Genomic DNA, 12780 nt, shown 5'->3' on the forward strand with positions numbered 1-12780 from the left:
GATGATGACAAAACCTTCTTTTCTTGGAAACTTAATTGCAGGTACTTAAACAAAAAAGCACTATGATATCCAAAGTCACCTGTTCGGGTTTAATCCGTGTATTGAACCAGTGTTCCAGATTTAAATATAAATATATAAACACATATGTACAACACACAAATATATGTAGAAGCACACACAATACACGCACATGTCTTCTCTATCACAAAGTTGTGTAAACACGCGCACACTCGTCACACTACTTGTATCAACTGCCTGTAAGCATTGTATCATCTTACAACAATGCACGCAGAGGTGACTGCAGGAATGAACTCTCATTTCAGGTACTTACACAAAAAGCGCTCCGATATCCAAAGTTGCAAATAGTTACGAATTTTTTATTTCTCTGATTTTTCTAAAACTTATATTACTGTCAGATGCAAAAATTAGATTGGACAAATTTGGACATTTTTACTTACACTTATTTTTTATTTTTTTTACATAGTAAGTTTATCTACAATTTATGATATTTCTATATAGATAATTATATTTTAGCTCACTTGTGACACAGTGCAGTGGCGGGCCGGATTCGGCCCGCTGGCCGTAGTTTGGTGACCCCTGTTCTAGAATCTCATGACATGTTACCAGAGTCACGTGACTTCTGCTTTCGTAACAGTAAGATGTAGTACTTGCACCATACAATATCCTGTGACTAGGTGGCTATACTGTGATATACTATGATGATTTTTTAAAGAGTATTTACTTTAACATTCTGACAGTTCCCCTTCATAATTACATTCTAATAAACTGAAATATCTTGTGCATTTTTTCTTTTACTTTTTTTACAAAATGTGTTCAAGTTTGGCAGGAATGTTGTATAAATTGTGGGTTTGTTTCCATACTTAACTGTAGAAAAAGTGTTTTATAATGACGCTAGATAAGTTTTATTTTTGCTGTAAGTCTGTTAAAACGTTATTATTGAAATAATGATGCTAGACTATTTTGAAGCTTTATTAAGATTTAGATTTTATGAACAAAGTGACAATTATAAGTTTCAGATAAAAAAACATAAAATAGTGAAAAGTTGAGTCAATAAGAGGTGAACTATATTCAGTCAACAATTAACAGGTGGCGCTATTTAAAACATGGCACATTTCAGTGTAAATCAGTATTTGCATCAGGTATGTTTAAATTCAATTTTTCGTATAATTATATATATAAATAACTGATGAAGTACTGACGTTAGTGCCGAGATGACAATATTTGAAATTCATTAGGCTTGGTTGATGGGATCGAAATTTACGTTCTCAGTTTTTCTTACTTTTCATTTTTACTAGCTTACAATTTTACATGTAACTTGACATCAACAGCATTATTAACTTTCTTAACATACAATTTAAATTCTTGCCTAGCATCAATGTCAGTTACATGCTGAGGTTTTACAACAAATTTTATTATTGGAATAACAATATGCTCTCTCGCACTCAATCACAGTGGACGCTGAAAGTGAAACAGCATCAAACTTTGATTAATTTTATAACATAATTTCACTTATCTTATTCATAATGTATAATGTGGGTGAGAGAATTGTGCTAGATAAATTTAAAGTTAAGTGTATATTTTACTGTAAATTTATAATTTAATATTTGAATGTAATTACATGTTTTTTAATTGATATACTATATAGTTTGATGAAGCAATCCAATCAGCTAGAGGATATATGGCAGCTGTGAGTATCTTGAGTTTTTTCTAAGGGAAGTAATTTAATAAGGTGGATTAACAAAAACTAATGTAAATGACAATTCCATAGTTAATGTTATTAAAAAGTAGTAGCCTTGTTAATTTGAAGACACCATATTTCTAAAGATTTAAAAGTTTACTACTACTACATTTAATATACTAAGAAAACTTATGATACAAAAATGGGCTTTTATTTTGCTTATTATATAGTTTTTAAGTCAAAACTAAAGGTATTTTTATGGGCATTCCTGTCTTCATTATTGTACAGAGTATTTGCTTATTCTAAAATAGGAATTGCTGTCATGTAGCCATCCCCACATTGCCAGTCCTAGATTACAACTACATGATCCAGAATCAGTGGTTCAGAGAGTCATTTGTCCTCCATGGGATGATGTGGTCATTGGTCATCTAAAGTATGCAGTACTGCTTATAATTTATATATTGATTTTCTAAACTGTTTTGGTTAAACTATAGATATTTGTAGATATTTTGAAATTACTCATTTTTGTTCATAAACAGCATGTGTCAACCACAAAAGGGCTTTTAATTTCTTTGATAGTTAAAAAAAAGATAGAGAAAGAAACAATTTAACCTAACATATAAATATTATTGTAAATATAGTTTTGGTAAACATTATGTCTTATTATACAATCTTGAAGAATTAAGTATTTATTATTATTTTTTTATCATCTCTTACATCACATTGTGACTTTGTGAGTCCAATTTGAGCTGTCAGATTTTGATGAAATTGCTCAGGGAAGATCTCTGGGACAAAAGAATTTTTTATACTCTTTAAGTTGCCTCTGGTTGAACTCTCTTCTCATATTACTTTATTAGTCTGTAATGACTGATGTTTCTGAGTAGAACTCCCTCTTCTGATTTTTATGGCTGAGTTAAACCATTTTAAGAGAGGCCAGAGAATTAAATGCATGTCACTTACTCAAAATTTCCTCTCATTCCTTTTATGTTCTTTTGATATAGGATTAGGATTCTTTTGTGTTTGAGGTTTATGTTTTTTCTCTAGGCTATTAGAATGATTATAAGTTTCTTTTCTTTCTTGTGCACAATTTTTGCAGTCTATTGTATGATTTGTGCGTCTCTTATTTAGATATTCATTTAGGGGTAAAGTAAGTATCGAGAATGTGTGGTACCTTCTAATGCTAAGGGCTTTTGCATGAATTGCTTTCATCATCTTTTAAACTTTTCAGCTTTGATTGTACCTATGACTATTTATTCTGTATATTTTATGAATTTATGTTGTAGAGAGATAAAGTAAATATAACATTTCACATTTTGTCAGGTTTTATATTGTGTTGTTTGATTATAATTAGTAAAACAGATAAAAATTTGCATGTATTTTATATATTTATTGTCTAAATTGTTGAAATTTCTATAAAAAATAATTACTCTGCACAACTTTTTAATCCTATGTGCAGAAACATAAATATTTACACAGACTTTTTTGCAGTATCAATAATTCTTATGAATTTTGAATACAGTCATGATATTACTAAGTTTTTGGGTATTATAGATTCTCAGATTTTAAGCACTGCAACAAAATCTAACAAAAGTTTATGTAGTAAAACACTTAGAAAAAAATTCAAGATATTCATATAATGTACTTCATCTTGACAGAAGTAATCTCATCTAGATTAAGTACAGGTATTATGCTACTTTACAAATACTATGTCTTTTTAAACCCTTTATTTTATAGTTTATAAACATGTACATTTTTTACCAGGGATGAGTAAATTGTTTAGTTATGTAGCTTATAATTCTGTGCTGTTATTCAAATTTTGGTATAATTCTACAATCGTGTACATATTTTTTTTCATATTATCTAATACCTCGAGGTTACTTAAATACAGGATTCTCTTAAGTAACTTTAATAAGCCTTACAAACTGTTGGATTGTAGTTGCTCTTTTTCTTGTTACCACAGTGAGATTTGAATAGATACTTTTGTTTGTTTATGGAGTTCATTTGTATTGTCTATGAATGAAATCTTTTCTTTTGTGGGTCTAAAGATGGGATTCTGTCTTTTATCACAAAATAAAAATCTGTTTAACAAATCTTGTATTACTGAAGCATTATTTTGACAAAGTACAAACTCATTCAAGATGCTAATTTGATTAATATGTTGGTCATATTCATTTACTTGCTTTTCTTTTTATACTCTAACAATGCTGATATTTCATTATTGTGGTAGGCTTGTATTTGAAAAATACATTTGTGGTTATAAAGGTAACTATTTAAACACTTAGACTATTGAACTTGCTTTAGAATGTTTAAACTCAGGGTCAAAAAAGGTTCCCAACCATCTTTCTTGGATGGGTATAAGTGGATTTGAAAGTTGGTTTTCTCATGTGAACTTCTTGCCAATCATTCGTAAGAAAAGTTTTTTACAGTCACAAGTTTTTCAGGAGAGGTATGTAAATTCACACTTAAAGGTTGAATAAAGTGATTTAAAAAAATACTTCTGAGGTAATTAGGGAGCTGTTTTTTATGACTTTTTTTTACTGATAGTAAATTCTGTTATATTATTTTCTTTTGAATGCTCTAGAAGTATTTCTGAACTTCAAGAAGTTATATAACTGTAATTAATGCTTGCAAGCACAGTGACCTGTAGTATGTTGGGAAAATGACATTGATGATAAGGAATTGTTTGCAAGATTTATGAGATTTTGATTGGGTTACCCAGTTACTTCAATTGGTAAATACATAGTAAAAGAAAATCAAAAAGATAAAAATGTTAATAAATAAAGTTAAAATTGGAAGGATACAAATTTATAACTTTTTGATCCACAATACACATAAATATATTTTGCCTTTTTTTTTTAATTTGCAGGTAACAGGAAAGTTAATATACAATTTGTACAAATTTTACACAGCTAAAATCAATTTGCAAAAATATCTTTATATCTGTTGATTTTAGTGGGACAAGTAAAATTATGAAAGGGACAAGTATTTCTTGAATTTTAATGTGCAAAGGGGACAAATAGATTTAAAGATATTTTTCTTAGCCTGGAAGTAATGATGTTTAAGGACTGTAGTTCTAAAGTTAACATTTCTTCTCATTGAAGTTAAAACTTTATAAAATATATGGTTTAGAGATGGTTAAGTGTATTACTGTGTTTTTATGGCAGTCATGAATGACAAAGTTAAGCCATTAGAAAGTTATTTTAAAATGTTGAAACATAACTATCTCTTGGTTTTGCAGGGGAGTATAAAAAACTGCAATTTGATTAGATAAATTTTATAAATCAAAATATGCACCAAAACTTTTCTTTAAACACTTTTAGTTATTTATTTCTAAACACTTGAATATTGTTCTACATTTTTTCAGGTGTATTTCAGCAGTCAACAACCATGATTTCATTGAAGCCTACAAGCATCAGTCAGTCACTGTGCAATATCCTTAAAAATAGGATCTTATATTATTAATAGTTATTTTTGTTTTAATTTTTGTATTGTTCAATTGGAATTTAACTTTTTTTTTATTCAGACTGTTATCTTTTCGGAAAATATTTTATTAGAAAATCTGTAAACATTCTTTGCATCATAAGGTTGCTTTCATGTCAGCCCTTCCTTAAACAATGGCTGGATTATTCAAAATATGTACAGGAATAATTGATTCCTATAGTCATTATACTTTAACATTGAGTTATTGTACTCAGACTCTAATGAATGTTAGGCAAAAAAAATTTATACAAAATGTTTATTTTGTATATATTATAATTTGGCTTTCATACAAATATCAGAATATCAAGCATAAAGATATTTTAGTGTTATAAATTTTATTGAAATATGAAGATATGAAGGCTATACAAAATTAATATTGGGAAACTAATTCAGTTAATCAGTATAATCAATTACCCATGAGCATCTATTATATCAATTAGTGTCATGTAAAATAATTAATTAATCAAAGTTATGAATAGATTGATTAATGTCATAAAAATAACCAAGTAATACTTGCAGTTATTGTTTTTTTATTCTAACTATCCAATAATCAAAATTACAATCAAATCAAGAAATGTCATGAAAATAACCAACTAATATCAATTACAATTATTTGTTTAGAGAAAGACAGAATTACTGACCAATATCATGCTGTATAAACCTTTCCAGTGATTTTCAACTTTTACTTCATCACAGTCATCTTTGCTTCAATCTGTTTATCAGTTGGAAAATTTGGATCATTGACAGAGTGACTGCACTACATTTTGAAAACCTTCGTCAATTCAGTGGCCGTGAAGTTACCTTAGTACTCAACAAATAAGCATATGGTAACATCCAAATATTTCCTTACAATCCCGTTTCTTCACTAACTTGACACATTTTTAGTCTTCTGGTACTGTCAAAGTTCGGTTTTGGAAGGAATGTGAAATCAATTCAGATACCTTTGGATTAGCACCCCCTCATTCTTCCAGGGATCATTTTGCTGTGCCTATCTTCAAGATCTTGTTTATACATTTCCACAACATCATGTACAAATCTGCTGGCCTCAGAGCTCAAACAGTTTTGAAAGGTTAAGGCACATATTCTGAAATATTGTCTTGTCATTCAACAGAATATGACTTTGGCTTGTTGCCATATACATTAGAAGATTTATGATGATCAAGAAAGGCCACCTGAATCGATCAGATCAATTGCATATTGGGTACTGCACATCACAATATCATGCTGATATATTGCAGGTCAACACATATGCATTGCAAATATTTTCATTCTCAACCTCCTGAGCAAAACAATCTAAAGGAATAGCATTCCACCTTGATGCTGCTTCTGTTTTTGGGTCTTTCCTTGAAACTTTCCAATTAATTTGACTGCTAATAAAGCTATAGTCAGTAATACTCCTTGTAATTTTATTTTCAGTGATTGCTTCATATTTGTTTACTTCATTGATCACTGATTCTTAAGCTTCAACATTACCATCTTCTTCGGGTAGTGCATCCTCATCAGTGTCAATATCACTCTGCTTGGACCTCATTTCATGGTCTTCCATTTATGTTTCACCAGCAGGTTTACTTTGTTTCTGCATAAGCAGGCACACTGTCTCCCATATCAATTTTCTTGAAGTACATACACGAATACCCAAATACCTCAATACTAATTGATGAAAAGATGGCCTCGTTAATTTTTGGCACACTGTCAAAAAATTTGAAGTCTACTTCGTGCAAAGTAACCAGCTCATTTACTTTTGATTGATCCACATTTAGCATGGAAACAACTGTGTTATTTAGTTCTCCATTTGTGTTAAATGCATAAAACAATTCTTTAGGGGATATAGAGTTACTGCCCTTATTCAAATATTCCATGATGTGTTGCATTACTACAGAAAAGTGCGCATCAGTTGATCCTTTTCCATCCTTGGCCTTGATGTGAACAAATGATCGTATCTGTATTCCCAATTCTTTGGCTATCAGATATGTTCCATGTAAAAGTCTTCCATTCTGATAGCATTTGGTATTGTCCAATTGGACATGAATGGTAGGAATGTGAGGATTATCCTCCTTCAGTTGGGAAAGGATGCATTCAAATATGGAAACATCCAGTCATGCTTAGAATCCCCGAATGAATTATGATCATAATAACTTGTTTGAAAAGTATCTGTATTCACATCATTGTGCATATACACCATGGTGCCATGCCAAGACAAGCCTTTTTTACCATAATGTTTGATAGTCTTATATTGCAATACAATCAGAGCTTTAGAACTCTATATACTGTACACCAGTGTCTTGATTCAAAGGTATTGATTCATTACTTGAAGGCGATATGCAGCTTGAGCTTGTACCTGAAATGTTCATTAAGTCATTATGTTCTTCATCTGTTTGGGTCTTCAAATATTCAAGCTCTTCAAAAGGCAGTTGACACAATTTGCACCCAATCGCTTGTTGCATTCCCTTTATATTGTTGAGTGATATGAATTTTATGACTGGCAATATATGTCATCTTCAGAAAACACTCAGATTTTTCCAAGACATTTCCAGCATTCATTCATTACTTGAGGGTTGCAAATAGACCCATGTACTCTATCAGGTATAGCTAAATTATTGTACGGAAGAAGAATACCTGATGCACAGTGGAAAGCCTTTCTTACTTTCATATGTAATTTGTCAGTGGTTTTGCAGTTTTCATAAATGATGAATAACCTATATAATCTGATCTTTTTGAACATTCAGTGAGGTAGTTCTGATCATGTACTTCAGTTTTTTCTTTCATGTAAACCATAGTGGGTGTTTCTCCTCACCATTAAGATTTACAGTCTTTATGCTCCACAATAACATTTGAATATTTCAAGGAGATGCAACAAACTTCACACCACTTTCCACCAGATGTTCTTTGTATTGATGGACAGTTCTAATAGTATGAACCAGCTTATTACCAACCATCAAATCAAAACGTCTCCAGGAGCTCTCAAACTGCCTTATTTCAAATATTACACAATTCTGAAATGCCAATTGTAGGTAAAGATGTGTACAATGAAGCCAACAATACCTTTCTTCGAATTGATTTCTGTGTTAAGTTTTCCTGTGCTTGTACCAAATTGCATAGTATTGCTGGTTCTGAAACTTGAGAATCAAGTTTACCAGGGTCTATAGATATAGCGAGCTGACTTATTTTTATCAAAGCTGCAATACAAAATAATGTAATTCTTGCCTTTTTTTCTTACTCCAGAAAGTCAAACTTCATGGTCAGCCAAATGTTTCACTTGTTAAATTATTTGTACATCTTTTTTCCATTGAAAGAAACATTAAAATTTCCCACAATATGTTTCTTTATCTTATTCATTATTTTATGCATTAGAACTACCACAAATTAGAGCTAGTTTGTTCAGTGTCATGATAATTTTGGAACTGTTCTGAGCTCCTTCCATGAGCTGGATATTTTTATTGTTGTTTTCATCATTCATCAACTCTACATAAAAACTAATACTTTTCATGCAGTAAGTCCATTACATACTCAAACACATCTATATCTGGTACATTCACTGCAATGTTTAACCTTATATTTACACCTTAAATGACTCGTTACATACATTTATGTATGTTTCTATGAAAAAATAATTTGATTGTTCAACCAATTTAAATGTTTGATGCTTGAGGACTTAGGCTCAAAGTGTTCCTGATGCTCCCAAAAGTTAAAAGGAGGCTAAATTGATGTCTCTTTTTCAAGTCAAATTTTTTTTACAATTTATATGATGAAAGAGGCAATACCGGAATGACTTGATTTTTTTTTGTCACCAATAAAATGATATCCTGGCTCGTATGATGAGTGTTAAAAATTACTTCAGATAACGATACATTCAATAATGAGGCTTTACACTAGTAGTCATGGTTGTGTTAATAAGAACTAAAACTTAATGAGAATGTATAATGATATATATATATAAGTAATATTGTACTTACATATAGTTGTGTTAGTTATGTACTTTGAAATGTATTCAAATTTATGAATACAACACTAATTTCACACATCACGTTCATTTGCATCTATGAAAGTAAGGGAGTATATTTGAAGCTCTTACTAGAAGTGTAGGTATCATACTTCATGTCTTGTTTGATATACTGTTTTCCCACTGACTGATGTTGCAAGATGAGCAGACATTAATTTTCCTAATGGAAAAATAAACTGATTTGGTTTGTTTGTTGTTAAGTTTGAAGCTGCACAGTAGGCTGCACTTCGGGTATCAAAAACTGATTTTTAGCATTACAAGTCCTTAGACTTACCACTGAGCCACCATAGAACAAGCTATTTTAGATAATGGGAAATTAAATCTACAAATCTTATAATTCTAAGCCAATGTTACATCCAAATATATTTTAATTTCTAAATATTTTTCTGGGTAATTTCAAATGTGTGATTTAATGGTTAAATCAATGTTCTAAAAAGTTAATTGTTTAACTTAAGGTTTTATCATAATAGCCAAATAATTCATTCTGACTGGATAAAGAAAAGGTTAAAATGTCTTAGTCAGCTAGTGTATTATGCAAATTCCTTAATCATCCTCAAAGCCTTTAATAAAATTCTTCAGGGTCAGAAAGATGAGAACTGGGCCTTGCCAATTATGTATACATTATGTTTGGATCTGAGAATATTTGCAGGAAGTGTAAGTTTTCACAAATTATTGTTTTTAAGTTAACTTAATATACTGTTGTAAAATTGTAAAAACAAATATATGTGTAAGTGTACACATGCATATACACAGTGATTATGTAGCTTAATCAGAATCAGTTTTTAAAAATTGAATAAAATATATATGTATTCTTAAAGAAAAAGAAAATATTTATAGTTTTTCGATTAAGTCACAGAGAATTTGTTTGAATTGTGTTATGTGATTTGATTGAATTAAGGTTAATTTTTTAAACAACTCCAACAGTGCCTTAGTTTTCACCAATATTGTTATAATTCAAATTGAACATTGGTTATGTTAGTGAAGATTAATTTTTTGGGTTGGAAACTAACTAGAAAATAACAATATTCTTTTGTAATCTGATGTGATTTTATTAACTGCTTGCCTGTTACAATTTTCCAAGAAATGTGTTCAAAAAATGTATTTTTATTGCAGTTCCAAAAAATTAATGAATAGGGAATATGAAAGGCATAAAAAATTTTATAAAAATTTATTTAAAAAAATATAGCTTCAAAAAATGATTAATAACTAAACTGAGTGTACTTGTGTATGAAACACAATTACAACCAAACAGGAGCTTTTGTTTTCTATAGTATATATACTAATACATGGCTATTTACAAAATAAAGACATATGTTTTAAACATTTTGACTAAGAACATTATATGTTTGTTTCTGTGTCATATATCTTGAAGCATCCTACACCACAGAGTGACATGTTGCAGTATGGGCAGTAGTACTTGGTTTCTCGACATATTTTCTTCCTATTAATATCATGCGCATGACTGCACATCGTCTTGTTGGGTTTGCTTTTTTTCTCTATTGGCGAGATGAGATCAGGAAAATGTCTTCCTGTCAGATGAAAAGGAGTTTGGGATGTAGTTGGCTGCCTAGCTTTCTAGGCCATTCTAGTGTTTTGATATTTCTCAGTCATCTTCTCAATGACAAGCATTCTGTATCCTGATGGTGATTTTGTATCTCCTGTTTTAGTATAAGTGATGTATGAATTCCACAGTGCTAAATCTACAAGATGAAAAAACATTTTCTTGCAGTATTTCTTGCCCCTTTTTTTTGTAATCTGGTATATCTGACACGTGTTGGTCAACTCTGTCAACTCCTCTCATTGTATGATTATAGCCAATTACTGTTTTAGGCTTTTTTTTGTTTCACCTCTTTCTTTTTCCACATCAACCATTTCTGTATTATGTATGGTGGAGAGAAATGATACATCTTTCTTATCTTTCCAGTGCATAGCAACAACTTTGTCTCTTGTGTAGGCTATAATTTCTCCACTTTGTTGGTTTTCAAGCCCTCAGGCATGTCTTTCATTGAAAAGTTTACTGTTCCAAAAGAATCTGTTTTATTTGAAATTAGCAGATCGGCTAGTTGTGTAAAAACTATCCATTTTCAAGCAGTATCCTTTGTTCAATAAAGGCTTTACAAGTGTCATAACCACTTGTGATGACACTGGAAATCTTAATATTCATCATCAAGGGTTGCACTTTTTCCTGTTTATCTTATAAATGACTGCACATATCTGCTTTTAGATTCATATAGTATACAGGTCCTTATGCCAAATCTTGCTCTTGTCATTGGAGTATATTTAACCCAACCAAGTCTTCATTTATAAAGCAAAAGACTCATCTATAGTGATGTCTCTTTCAGGTGTGAACAAATTTGCAAACTTCTCTGACAGGGTTATGAAAACAGACCATATTTTGTTCAGTTTAGGGTTTGAGTGGGTTTGTGGGTCATAGTGTTCATTGTTTGAAAAATGTAAATATTGTTTGAGTTTATAAAATCTTTTGTGTACCATTTCTTTCCAGTAAAAAGGTGTTGTAATGATCAGACTTCCTTACTATACTCTGTGAAATAATAATAACAATCAAAATAATATGAATTTGGTCACTAGTAGTGGGATGCCATTTGTTTTTGTTAGTACTGTGTAGCCTAGGTGCACTATTCAAACATTGTTGTGCATATCTGTTTGTTTCAGTAGTTACCAATTGGATAGGTTCATCATAAAAAAAAAAATAGCTGAAAAATTGCAAACTATTATTGTCATTTGGATCAAATGTATGATGTATCTCAGACTTACCAGTAAAAAGCATACATGGTGTAGCAGGAATGAGGGGTGGCATTGTTTATTCTTTGCACGAAACTTTTAAGTATGACAAATTCAAGCTGTTGCTATCTGATTCTGAACTTGTCAATTCTGACATTCTTTCTTCAGAGTCACTGCCAGTTTCATCAATAATAAAAGTACTGAGTTTATTTTATATTTTGAAATTTATAATTCACTGATGCAAAGAAAAATGAGCATAACGTCACATCATGAAGTCTTTATAGCAACTGATGCAAACAATGAGCAAGAGAACATAATTTGTCACAGTTCTCTTTCTAAGCTCTTCCCACTATCAAATGAATATATTTGGATCAGAAAATTATTGATAGAGGCACCAAAATAAGCTTGGGAAGGTAATAATTTGCAATGCCTCTGAGCCTGTGCTAACTCAGGGTAATAATTATTTACAAAATTGATGAGCCCAACTATGCTCTGGTTAATCAGGTAAATGTTTAAATCAAACAAACATAAATTTTAATACTGAAGTATTTGTTTATAAATGTATTGGAAGCAAACTGAACTGTGATAAGGGTCATAAAGATGAAGTTGTGTTTTGATTAGACATGACTTAGAAGATGAATTACACAGGCCTGTGATGATTTTATTGTCTTGAAATGTTTACATGTTCTACAGTGATTCCTGTATGCTGAATACAAAAATGATATGCGTTTTTCTCCATCATGTACAGATTTTTCACAAAATGTCATAATGCAATACAAAAAAAAGACCACAACACGTAGTTTGATACTAAAAGACGTAGATTTCACAAAAAGAATCAGGATGAATGAGGATGCATTTT

At 30.6% G+C, this 12780-nt stretch overlaps 1 protein-coding gene across 1 annotated transcript in view; it reads left to right on the forward strand.

Annotated features, from left to right (window-relative positions):
- Positions 1 to 1106: 1106 nt before the first annotated feature.
- The window catches only part of LOC106462421 (PCI domain-containing protein 2-like), a 43240-nt gene continuing 31566 nt past the window's right edge, over positions 1107 to 12780 (forward strand). Inside the window, exons 1-5 of the mRNA XM_022389691.1 lie at positions 1107 to 1160; positions 1667 to 1708; positions 2011 to 2132; positions 5064 to 5129; positions 9737 to 9833. Coding sequence (XP_022245399.1) covers positions 1125 to 1160; positions 1667 to 1708; positions 2011 to 2132; positions 5064 to 5129; positions 9737 to 9833 — 363 coding nt within the window. The 5' untranslated portion in view covers positions 1107 to 1124. The remainder of the gene's footprint in view (positions 1161 to 1666; positions 1709 to 2010; positions 2133 to 5063; positions 5130 to 9736; positions 9834 to 12780) is intronic.

The sequence above is a fragment of the Limulus polyphemus genome, unplaced genomic scaffold (assembly GCF_000517525.1).
Source record: "Limulus polyphemus unplaced genomic scaffold, Limulus_polyphemus-2.1.2 Scaffold1162, whole genome shotgun sequence".
Taxonomy (NCBI): Eukaryota; Metazoa; Arthropoda; class Merostomata; order Xiphosura; family Limulidae; genus Limulus; species Limulus polyphemus.